Source organism: Leguminivora glycinivorella, unplaced genomic scaffold (assembly GCF_023078275.1).
Source record: "Leguminivora glycinivorella isolate SPB_JAAS2020 unplaced genomic scaffold, LegGlyc_1.1 Scaffold3, whole genome shotgun sequence".
Classification (NCBI taxonomy): domain Eukaryota; kingdom Metazoa; phylum Arthropoda; class Insecta; order Lepidoptera; family Tortricidae; genus Leguminivora; species Leguminivora glycinivorella.
In genome coordinates, this window is record NW_025952828.1 from 758,079 (window position 1) to 771,798 (window position 13,720).

General features: G+C 36.3%; 1 protein-coding gene across 1 annotated transcript in view; it reads right to left on the reverse strand.

The window, feature by feature from the left end:
- The window catches only part of LOC125242021 (centaurin-gamma-1A-like), a 119,696-nt gene that overhangs the window by 22,212 nt on the left and 83,764 nt on the right, over positions 1–13,720 (reverse strand). The window contains exons 4-6 of the mRNA XM_048150726.1: positions 2,006–2,147; positions 1,554–1,688; positions 197–321 (exon numbers count right to left, since the gene is read on the reverse strand). Of these exons, the coding sequence (XP_048006683.1) occupies positions 197–321; positions 1,554–1,688; positions 2,006–2,147 (402 nt within the window). The remainder of the gene's footprint in view (positions 1–196; positions 322–1,553; positions 1,689–2,005; positions 2,148–13,720) is intronic.

Below are 13,720 nucleotides of genomic sequence, written 5' to 3' on the forward strand. Positions count from 1 at the left end.
CAAGTATCGTATATCAGTATTATATCAAAAACTAGTAAAGTAATACGAACCATTATGTATGATTTAAGCGTTTTGATTTATTATGCATAGGAATGTTACCAAAACATCCACAAATCAACTTTCGCGGGTCGACTCATTAGTAAATATCTCTGCACATATATTACACACTTTCAAAACTATAGTTTATTCCACTAACCTTATATAGGAATGTGGAATGATTGTGACTGGGAGAGTTCGCCAAGGGCTGAGGCGTCACAGGTCGCGATCCCGTCAGGCATTGCTGCGATGCCGACAGCCTCGAACCAACGATCTTCTGGCACGCTAAAACACAAAAAACATCACTTAAAAACACTGCACGAAATCACTGAACCAATTCCGCTCAAAATCAACACGACAAATCAACGCACATTCGAATTTTGCCGATTTCCTACGATCACGCTCTTCAGCTCTTTGAATATTGTAGCACGAGCTCCGACGCCGCAGGCTCGCTATCGGGGACATGTTCGATTTGAAAATAAGCGTTTTATCCATCGTTCCATTCAGAATTTGATTTAAATAACGAATTAAAAACGGACAGCGGCCGACGCGAATTTAAAGACAAAGCGACGTAAACTGTCAAAAATGTAAACAACGCGGAACGAATGAACGAGAACGAACGACGACCGCGCGGCGGGAGGCCGGTGTTACCACTGCGCGCCGTAGAATCCCCCCGCAGCCAAACTAGATCCACTGTCTCGCATTCCCAACACGCGATGCTTTACACGGTTCCTTGGAAAAAAAATGTCCAATATCATTCAGTATTATGTAATCCCATGGACGGGCTCCTTTTTTTGTGGAGTAAAACTCTCCCAGTTTTTGTCTAGGTAGTGTCCTGCCTCGGCTATTTCTTTCATTTCATTCATTGAATTGAGACTGTTGAGAGTAGAGATAAAAATTAAAGGAAGATATTTTTACGTTTCTTAGTGGACAATTTTATTATTTTACAATATTTAAGGAAAAAAAATATATTTCACTATGTCTTATAATCCTCCGTCAAATACAACGACCTGAACACAAAACCTGACTATGGTTATGTTATGGTTAGCGTATTTTTGAATACAATACATGCATTTAAAAATAATTAAATAGGATATACCCAGTATCTAATAGGTACCTATACTTATACTTGAGTTTGGTATTATTTTACCATCCGATGTTCAAATTCCGCCAGCGGATGCTATAGAGTAACAACATAGTTAATAAGCCACAATATAGGCAAAGGTCGTTGAAAATTCATGGCTGTTTCATTTAATGGTGATATTGCCATACAACAGAATTGCGTGCCACTGTTGTTGTTGCGGTATCAAATGGGGCACATCCTAATAAAAATACGATGACAGACATACGCAACACTAAACATGCAAATGCAAACGATTATGTTAACTGATTTCCATCGAACGATACAAGTAAATAAACGGTAACAGCATTCCGATCCTCATTGTTATCGAGGCGATCGAAAAAAAAGACGGACAATCGTGACGTCACGGTACATAAAAAACTCGTTCTTTTCTTACCATCTTGGAACACGCGCTCGACATTCAATCCGTACGTAGCGCAGGTCTCGTAGTATGAGCATCTTCTCAGTTCATTTGACAGCTTGCGAGCGCGGTTGTCGTCCACGACGCGTGGACTACTTTCACTTATGGCATCTGAAAGAGCAACCAATCAATTTTGTAAATGGACAGGAAACCTATCGGAAACGCATGAGCAGCTTCTTTGTTTTATTTTAGTTTTTCATCCTCGGTTCTGGAAATCGCACGATAGTATGTCGATAATCACTGGTTAGGTGGAACATCGTGCTCATACCGTGTATCGTATAAATTTACAAAGGAATTAAATGTCTTGAGTTTAATTTCGACGTAATTATGATTACTCATTAAAGATTATTTGTCAATAGATAATTACATCGGTATCATACGATAAAAACACACTTGCATTATAACAAAATAGCATCAATACCGCTTACCTTGTGTTCCAACTAAAATAATCGGTATCTCGGCAGAGTTTCGATAGTGAGACATTTTGTTGAAGTAGTTGGAGACTGTGTTGTAGCTGACCTCGTTGTCGAGACTAAACACGAAGATCACGGCGTCGACCCAGGCAGTAAACTGTAACAATGAAATATAATATAAATATAACAAGAATGAAAACCAACCAACCTACATATAACCTGGTTACTCTGGTTAGTAATTAATCATGTACGGAAAACCGGTCGTAAATTGTTAACTACCGATTGTATATCTATCAAACTCCGTAATCGCAATGTCGTCGCTTTCTTTAAAACCGCAACCTATAGTAGCATATCTAGCGCATTACGTAAAAACCCCTAACATGTAACCCCACTAATGCGAAATCCTGGACAAAAAAAAACGCACCCTAAGTCACTGGTATAATTACATGGGGTAATTTGACGTGGGGGATTAAAACGGAAGGGTTGTGTATGCATTTTTCAACTTGGTACATGTGAGGATAATTATCTTATAAAGAATTGGCAGCACATACATACATGTGATACATGTATACTCATAGGCAACAGACGGTAAACTTTTAATGAGACTCTAAATTGAGCAGACACCGTTAGTGTCCCTGCCCTGAGCATTATGGCACGTATTTGAAACTAAATGGATGTTTCAAAATACAATGTCTTAATCATGACACTTACATTGCTCTTATTATAATCGAGTAAAAGAGATTATTTATTTACTTCAACCATAAAAGGAAAGAGGATAGCACAAATTAATTTCACTACGGTCATTCGGCTCACCTCCTAGGCGTTATATTATAAAACCATAATAACACAGCGACGTCATTTGTGAAAAAAATGTGTGCGGTAGACAAAAGAAAGTGTATGGGTAACTCAGCTTCCACTTGAATGAAGAATGCGTAGGAGGGTGTCACCCCTTTCCTCTGAAGAACAATTGACGGCAGGAGGCGTCATCCGGCATACGGGAGTGTGTGATGACGACATGCAAAAACATGACACGTCACTCCTGTCTGGGTCGTATAATTTTTTAGAATTATTTACATGCCGGATTTCCATATTCTCGAAAAAATCAAATTTATCAAAGAATTTTGTTTTCTACAAAAACTGTAATGGATTAAAATGAAAGGAAATTAATATTATTCAATCTAAATCGTCCTTATTTGAAACTTCAAAGCACGTATTTCAAAACATCGTTATCATTAATGATAAATCTCTGAATGCCTACACAGATAACGAAATTAGAATAATGAGAGAGCTTCTGAACAAGACTCCAATTTAGTACATATAACATGTCCACAAAATATAGGTTTACGAGAGATTCGCATGTTGAACCCAAATCATAACCGAAAATATACTAATGATAATCACGCTGAAGGTTGTCGCAAAATAAATATACACAATACATGAGCAAATATTGCGTATTAAAATAATTTTCATGCATGTTTAATGAGCAAACAACTTTTCTGCATACGCCGCATAGACTGAAAAAATGTATTGAAAACTCGTAAATAAGTGAAGCTCTTACCAATCCATCGCGTTTTTAATTGGCAGTGCAACACCCGACCACTTCTGAACAAAAGCCGGGATATTGGATTTTTACTGTCTATTTTTGTCGTTTTCTAAGGGACTGTCAACAGTAACAGGTGAAATCACTGCGAACAGGGCAGCGCACTGGAAGCGACTGGGCGGGCGGGCGGCTTTAAGCTTAGGCGGCAAACCTCCTCTATACCCGTCACCCTCCAACCCTCTTGCCGACACGTGTATTGAGAGAGAAAGGGCACAAAAAGCTAAATGCACTTCTATGCATTACCTAGCGTCTGAATTAATGTAGGGATAACATGCGTGTTAAAATACAAAGATAAGTAGTTCAGGGTATTATTTGGATTAAAAAGGATTTCCTTATCAATATCAATATCATCAGTATTCCATCATGATGCTTAATTAGTACTCGGCCTTGTATCAGATTCTCATTATATGTTTTTACGCATCTAAACAATGAGCCTTACGGATTTATTAGACTTCCGTTGTATTCATGATTTGATTAAATAGGTTGTAAAAGTAAGTAAATAATAAATCAAGTTATGTCTTAATCATTATGTGAACTGCATGTCATGATGCCTGTGTTATTACACAGCGGGTCGTTATTTTGTCAGTAGCAAATACGATATTATTACTCATGCAATCGATAAAGTGACTGGCCTCTCAAGTCTAGGTTAGGTTATGTGAACCCCTTGACACCTCAACATGATTCAATAAATCGTAATCGAAATCTGTTAGCAACAGCCCGGGGGTCGGGGGTAACGCTCTGTGAAGAATTACAAGCTTTCTCAGACCTTGGGCTGATACGTTTAGTATCACGGTTGAATTCCCTTAGCGACAAGGTCGAACGATCAAATTTGAACGTGAAAACACGAAACTAAGCCAGTTTTTGTCGTAAATGAGTTGATGGTTGATGGTAACATTTACTGCCCTGTTCGTGATAACACTAATTGAGCGATAGGAAAAACGAGTAACGAGTTAATTAAAATAAGTATTTTGATCCGTTTGAAAAATACAAATCTAATACGGGAAATTTTATAATAATGTTTAATAAGGTTTCAATGTCATAGATCTCTAAAAGTTAATAGATATACAAGGAATTTCAAAGGCATTATTCGAAACATATACACGGCCAAACGAGTTTCACTAAGTATTTTTAAAACAACGATGTTTAAGTTGGAACACACTTTCATCTTCGACCGTCGGACACGGTTAGGAAGCGAAATTACATATTACGGGGAAGTAATCGAACGTGGCTCGAGTCGTGCGTGCGTCCAGCAACGCTCTCGTTGGCAGTGGGCGGAGTGATCGAATATTTCACTGTCTTCACGAGTACCATCGCAGACACAGTTGGCTGGCCATACGTAAATCTTATTTCAAGATGATAATGTCCAATTCTAGCCATTTCAGCGGTTACCCATTGTTTAAGTATAAACTTAGCTGCTATTATTAACTAGATAAACAAATCTAGTAAACCTAAGTTATATTAGAGAACTGTTGAAGAAGCACAACTTCAAAGTCAAACATTTAATTGTCTTGCGTTCGCCAATTTCTCTTCCACTCATGGATAGGAGAGAAAATAAAACTTGGCGTTTACTAGTAATATTGGCACCATCAATATTCATGTTAGCATCGTATTCGCACCTACTACGTCTTAACTTTCACAATTTGCCAAAATATCTAGTAACGATCGAAGCTAATGCAGGAACTTGTAAAATATAGGTAGTTCCTCAATAATTCGCGTAATAAGCATTAATAATAAAACGAGTCATACATAATTCGATTATTGTTACTCGAGAAAGGTAATCATAAGTTACATGCTGAAGTTGAAGTTCCGTTGATAAAATGCATTTATCTTTTCAGGTCATTGTGCCTAATAGCGATTTTCTCGTCCGCAAATCATTTTGATAACATATCCGGTGCAATGCTGCTGTAGATAAGCAACATACTTGTAACCATACTACAACATGGAGTAAAAACAAAAAAGCTTCCTCATAAACTCTGCACTACAACATAGCGCATATCATCATACCCAATTTACTGCTTTTGTCTCGCCACGGGTACCTAACGCACTATATAGGGAACTGGTTTTCATGCCCTTACAAAGGCGAGGCGAACAAAACAACGAGAACCTACCTACATGGTTATACGGAGTAAGTTACTTTTTTCGATGAATAGGAAAGAGAATAATGCCGTAACTTGATATCCGAACGTGACCTGTGCTGCTCTCACCTCCCTTCATTGTTAGGGTATGATACTTAGGCCGGACAAAGGTTTCCGTTGTGGTCAAGTAACTTCCCCTGGCTACCCGTCGAGCAGAGACAAATTGTTTTAGCGTGTTAATAATTCATTAATTAATGCCAGCGAAAGGTGACTTAGCTTTACAAAATGAAACTACACAGCGATGCTTTTGAAAATGAAACTACTTAATGGCTTCAGCCGCTCTACTGAGGCTATTAACACCACCCATGCACACATTGCAAATTGCTTTACACAAGCAAACACCACATCCAATAGGTACATTATAAAACAGCCCGCATAAAGGTCAAAATCCTTTTGAAATAGTCTAACCGAGAGACTCACGGAGCAAGTCGAATGTCACAGAAGACCGAGTCGAACAACTGTCTTTTATCTTATTCAAAAGGACTCCGAACGTGACTGACATCGCTATTATGTCTTTTTGTATTTAATTTGACAAAAACGTTTTGTTATTGAACATAAACGCCTAAACTAAAACAATTCCGTGTGACCATAAAATGTCTTGAAGCTATCGAATAAAAACTTAATTATAAAAAGGTAGCACGCATCAGTGACTCTGGCGTGCGCGGCTCGTGTCGAAAATTAGCTTTAAGTATGCGTGAATTGACATAACTACATCCTATTTAGGCGCAACAACACCACAGGGTCCATAACAAACAAAACTCACTACAAAATTATGACCCAATTAAAGAACCCCCTCCCAAATTAGATTGTCGACCCACTGTTCCGGTGAAAACAGAAGTAAATATGCGGTTCATGAATTACGACAGGCGAATTTAGTCTTTAATTCCACCGGGATACGTTTATCTTGACATTAATGCTGGTAAAATTATTCCCGTTCTAATATTACCGAGTTAATTTACTTCAAAGCGCTTTCTGCAACGTTCAAGTGAAAACTGGAATTTGCAGTTGCCTTGGGCTAGTAAACTCCATGGAACATTGTCAAGGGAAGCAGATTACTTTGATTATAATTAACAGAATGTCAACGGTAGTTACAAAGAAAATTTAATTATGCATGGAATGTCGTATCTGGTAAAATATTGGGAGTCCCTATTTGTAGGGTAAAATACAGTTACTGGTAACATTTTAAAAAGTACAGGTGAACGAGTGAATGATATTGATATTATGTATTTAGAATTTTATTACCGTTGTAAACAAGGATTAGGGTAAAAGCACTGTAAAAGTGGTAATACTTGGTAAGTTAGTAATACTGGATACTGGTAAAACAGATACGGATACGGAAAGAGTGAACTATTTTGGAAGAAAATCGTTACTGGTTGCTCCGTGATGTTGAAATAATAATCACAAGCCCTCGTACAGCAACATACAGGGAATGTGGCCTTCATGGTAAATCGTGATGCCATTTCAACTTCAGCCATTTCGAAGAAATGTGAGGTGTTCTTAAAGCTTCGATATTACATTGTAGTATGAAACTCTTGCAACATTTTCTCTAAACAAACAAACACGCTTCAATAAGTGTTCTATTAGACGCTCAAAATAGGGAATATAGGGCAGGGCTAAAAGTGCTCACAACGAAACACGTCCTCTGGGAGCGTGATCCTTCCTTTCAGGGCGAAGGACTTTCATGCTAAGGAGACGCAATAATGCGAAAATGTGATCAAAAATGCCCCTCCGCCTTATTGAGCCGTTAAGTACCTACCTATACGGATGAGACGGATATGAGTATGGCCATAAGGGTTTTTCAGCTACAAAATTGGACGGGTGCCGGGTTACATGAAAGTAATAATGTGCTATAACTAAATACAAATATATTTAGGTATAGCATTTTTTAATACCGGTAAAAGATATGGACAATACAAATATGTTTGTTAGCTACAATAGGCTACGTAGGTGTAGGCATGTACTTGTTACACACGTAGTGTAAATTCTATCAACTATGTTTTGCATAGCCTGTGACAGTTAAACTTGTTCTATCCAATATTAACATATCATTCATAAAACATGAGCACGCATAGAAAATACAAGTATAACCGTATTGACTCGCTACCTAAAACAACATTGAAACCAAATAAAGACAACGCCGTTAAAAATTCAATAAAAACAAAAGTTATTAGCGGAGCAAAAAAATAAGAAGAAAAAAAGAACGCATTTTGTGTCTTCCTCATCTCGGAATGGGGAGATGTAACTGATGTAAGAGGCACGTACGAAATTTCTGGGCCTGCACGCTATTGCCCCCTTGCATCAAAGTTTCAGTAACGTAAAATACACCAAGTTACTGAAGTTACCCGTAACTTTCTGAGTTATAAAATAGGGCCAACGTAACGACTGGAGCGAATGAATAAATTAGATAACGTTAAATATATTGCCTACGATTTCTCATAAACAAACATTGATAAAAGTTAGCCGACTCGCTGAGAATTGGCGATTTATTGCAATTCGACGTGGGTAACGATTAGGGTTGCCAACTTTTTTTTAGGGAAATATAGTATTTTAGAAAATTCCATCTAAAAAATATAGTACACCGAAATAAAATATAGTACGGTACACATAATCGATAACCAAGTCGTAGAGATCGTTCTTTCTGTCCACTGTAAGGGGCTCTATTCGGTTTTCATCGATTTTTGACAAGTTTTGTGTTGCATTGGTTCTCTTATTTAAGTATCGCCGAAAGTTGTATGGCCGAATATCACTTTCCAACTTACGTTTCGCGCAATTTTATTCCGCCGAATGTTCATTTCCCAACTTATTGTTTTATTTGCCAAGCTCATATTTACCAACTCAACATTTGGCCTTTTTTAAAAAAGCAAACTTTCATGTTGTCGAATGTTTTACTTAGCGTAATACATATATAACTAGTTGTTTATTGTATGTAATGTACCAAATGTTTTATCGAACACCAACAATATATATGGCGTATTTCGAAAAATATGCAATATTGAGTCTAAATTTATTGACAGGTATGCAATTTTTACTTACGTACCTATTAATCTTATACTATTAAACGAGCAATTCTTGTATATTTATTTATTTATTTATTTATTTATTTATATATACCGACGATCTCGGAAACCGCTCTAACGATTTCGCTGAAATTTGTTTTGTGGGGGTTTTCGGGGGTGAAAAATCGATCTAGCGTAGCCTTAGATCCCGGAAAACGCGAATTTTCGAGTTTTCATGAGTTTTTCTTTCGCATTTGTAAACGTAAAATATGGTCCTTAATTTCGCCGCGCGCGCATCGATTCCGCTTAGCTCAGTCGCACGAGGTCGGTCTAATGTACGCAGATAGATCGTAGGTGTCAGGGTTTCGAATCCCGGTCAGAAATTAAGTTTTTGTTTTTTGTCTTTTTTTTTTGTTTTTGTATTTATAAGAGTTTTTTTTTATCTAAAAACGTGATATATTAAAATAGAACCGAGCGAAGCTCGGTCGCCCAGATATATTCTTTTAGTTTCAATAGTTACCTACTTACTTTTTTTACAAGACCCATATTTAAAAAAATACCCATATTATAAGTACTTATATTTTTTATGAAATTTGACATTGTTTTAAAAACATTTTTACTTCAATGAAATCTAGACTTTTATAAAAATGCAAAAGCGATTTTAAGTTTAAACTAATTAAGGCAAAAATTTTGACCAAAGAACCAGTTTCGGTCCTAAAATAGTTCAACTTTGATGCTAAATATCACAGAATCAATGAGCTGTGAAGTAGGTACCTAATTATGGGATGCTAGTTTGTTTAACACTTTCGCTACCAAGAACCCGACTGTCGGGTACACCGCTCGTAGAAGCGTAGCCGATTACATGGATTTCCCCGTATGTAGCGAAAATGTCGTAGCGCCGCGTAGAGCCCGGTTTCGAAAGTGTTAAAGACGATTCTGTTAATATGATATGCTTTAGAAACTGTCGTAATATTCATAATACCAATGGATTCAAATCGAAGCTCATCGGAGTAGAGAATCCCCTTAAGAAATATCGTTATTTAATATATCATGTAAAAAATACAAATGTTTGCAAACAACGGTGTCTTTATACGTAACTGCAATATTTGCAGGTCAGAACGAAGTAATGAAATGGACATTGAAGGTTAAATATGAATAAAAGCGCGAGCGGAGCGAGCGCGAAATTTTTTTTCATTATCCTGGCGGTTTGACCCTAGTGTAAATTCGCCACTGGCATGGACCCCAAAAATATAGTACTTTTGCGTACTATATATGCTTCATACAGAATATAGTACGCTGGGCCAAAATATAGTACAGTACTATATTATATAGTACGGTTGGCAACCCTAGTAACGATGTTGTTAAAATAAAAGAGGATTTGATTATGGTAATAAAATTTAAATTCAAACAAAAAAATAAAGAGTACACATATATAAAGGTCAACATTAAATCAGAATTTAGCCGATTCAAAGAACAAATAGTCTATACAAAGACGGCTAAAGTTTGTTAAGTAACTCTAACTTTACCAATTCATTTTTCTAGCTCTTACACGGCACAAGATATAAAGAAAAATGCTATGCTATCAGTCTTGAAACCGAGTTTTCTTCAAGAGCGCACAAAATTCCAAAACCACCCAAAGCCTTATAAAGTCAAAAGTTCCGCATCTCAATTTAATCTAACAGTTAGATAAAGCACCACAAACTTATCGGATATGTCGGTGAAAACTTGAACTAACATTACTTCATACTAACTTCACTTCCATTCTAAGACGGGAAGCGATGCTGTCAACAGCAAATAAAACTTTGTAGAGTCATTCACAGGTAAGCACGTTTCCAGAGAATAAATACGACCCGCAGTTCTAAAGTTTTCGATGCCAATTTCAAATTCAGAACACGAACGCTTTAAGATAAAGTCGGGTCATTCTTTACGTTCAAATATTCGAGTCTGTACTCTATGACCTTACGGTCAATGTTCTTTCGATGTTATAACGGTATTTGTAGTTCGTGCGACTATATGGTTCAAAAGGTAATCGATTATTGCTTATGATCATAGAAAAATGTTTCAATTTCATGTAACTACATTTATTTTCAATCTCATCGCAAAATTGACATTTGGAGCGCATGAAACGGTATTAAAGGACTGTAATTTTCTACCAACTCGCAAGAAGCTTTTTTATGTGACACATAAAAGATATTCAGTGCGGCTTACGTCTCAATATCAAATATTTATGCATATACGAAAGGTATATATTAAGTACGTTTTTTCTGTCGTCAACACTTAAAGAGCTGTAACTATATTTAATAAGTGCACACTGCTCACTAAATTATTTGGGTCTGTCTATCCTAAAATAACTTACGCCCTATCAAATCATAGGAGTACTCGTGCACAATATTAAATCAGCGATACAAGACTACTTAATAAGTTATTTAAATTAAGCAATAGTTCATACATTTTCTAAAGTCACAGGTCACAGGTGATTTTAATCAATTAATTGTCACAAGGCCATAACTCCCTTATTTAAGGTCGCTGTTACATCAAGTTTCACCAATCAGTTTATGCAATACATGATATGTAAATGATAAATACATAAACTTATTTACGATTTGCACAGGTGCGAGCATCCGCCTTCCGGTCAGAATATATGAATATTTTTAACGTAAAACTTACCCTACTTATTGAAACGAATACACAATGTACTTAAATAAAAAAAAGAAACTAAACATGTGCCTACGTAATAGGAAGGGTTGAAATGAAAGACGGCCGATAGGTTTGTACACGAATATACATTAAAACACTATTTGATTATAAAAATTCTAGGGTTAGAATAAATTTTAAAAGTGGAAAATGTCTGACTTGGGCGATACTTGAACTCTGTATCGATACTCCAGCGCTCTGCCAACTGAGCCACCAAGACTTCAACCCAGCTAACGAAATTTTCGACCACTTAGGTTAATAGAACACGAAGCGATATCTACCGTAAGAGTTAAAAGACTTATAAGATTCTTAAACGAAAAATTCTGCTGAAACGAACTATGTAATTTTTTTCAGGCGTGAAGATTTAGTACCAATATGTTATTCGGTTTTCACTAGTTGCTGCATCATGTAAACTAACAATGTTCATAATATTCATCGCAATAAAATACGTCCATAAGATATTGTTCAGTAAAAGCCCCTTGTTATTTCATGGTAGACAAAACTGAAGTGAAAAGCGAGCAAGTTTTAATATAAATAACGTAAAACGTGGAGAAAACATCTTGAAGGCTGTTGTAGCTAAAGCACCCGTGAAAAGGCTGGTTTTATGAAACTCGCAACGCTAGCTTAAACCCCTTTCTTTACAATGAAAAAGGAAAATAAACATTATTTTATTCACATTACAAGTTTTTATAACATATATCTTTTGTGTTCACATATATTATCTTATTTACCAATGCACATAGTTATTAAACCACAAAATTAAAATTTTAATAAAAACCCCGACATAGTGGATCGATTTTAATGAAATATTGATAAGAATACTCCCAACTAATTTAGCTTTGAAACAAAAAAATTTAAATCTGAATCGGTTCATCCGTTCGGAAGCTGCGATGCCACCGACAGACACACACAGGCAGACAGACACGTCAAACTTATAACATCCCGTCGTATTTGCGTCGGGGTTAAAGATAAAGTAAAAAATTCGAAATATAAAAACAACAATAACAACTTTGAATTTAATTGAATATAGATATATTTGCGATGATTATGACGTAATAGTCATAATCATCGCAAATATATCTATATTCACATTGCAAAAAATAAACACGAGTATCATATCACCCAAATTATTTACCCACACCCTAATTAATCGAGTTCGATCACACGACGCGTTTTAAAGCTGTCCACAACTTTTTTTTTTTAAACTTGAAAAAAAAAACACGCGACATTATTCGTGTAGTCGAGGTAATCGTTCGCTCAGCCCAGTCGGCGCCTCACGCGATCGTCGCGTGGCGCCTTTACCCTAGCCACCCTTTGAACGAATGGAAAGATGTCACGTTGGCACACTTGATTTTGAATGAAGGCGGGATATTGATTGATGGATCGGTGTATCGGGTGTCTGATAGTGATATCTGTATTGTATTTCGCCTATGATTGGGGCATATTGGGGGTTGACAATGACAGTGATATATTATGAAAGTATTACATGATTTAAAAAAATAAAATACGATTATACTTAGTATATTTGGCCTTGATTGACCCTCCTACGCGCGTAGTAACCTAAAAAACTAAACCCGATGGCTCAGCACAATTTTATACACATACACATCAAGTTATTATTGGTATTTCAATTCTCCCTATTATAAAAGAAGCTATTGTAGCCAAATAATAATAAAAAGTGATAACGCGTAAACTTATCTACTTAAAATATGATCAGTTATAAAACTAATAAGCAACTTCGTACTTTCTAGTTCGACATCAGTTTGCAACCCCAACTATAGGTACACTTAACTTAGTTCATTCGATTTACAGTCTTAAACATACCGGTTTAAGGCTCCCCACAGACAGTCTTAAAAATTCATAATCTTAAAAAAAACTTGTATGCAATCTGACAGTTCAAACTGACACTGACAAGACACTGACAGATCTGAACTGTCAGATTGCATACAAGTTTTTTTTAAGATTATGAATTTTTAAGACTGTCTGTGGGGAGCCTATAGCTTTATGTACTTATTTGAAAAATTAAGTTTAGTAATTTCTAAAATGAATAGGTAATGTTATAGAAGGAAATAGTTATTTATTTCACTAGGGGACCAAAGTTGTTATTGTTGTTCTTAAATTGAGCGAGCAAGTGAAAAATATCTAAATTGAACTAAGAGCAATCAAAATTATTCTGCCTCCAAAGTTATATTTCAATGTTAATAAGCCAATAGTGGCACTGTAACTTTTGCAGTTTCATGTGCTCTGCCTACCCCTATATGGGAAACAGGCGTGATTGTATGTATGTATGTATGTCAATGTTAAT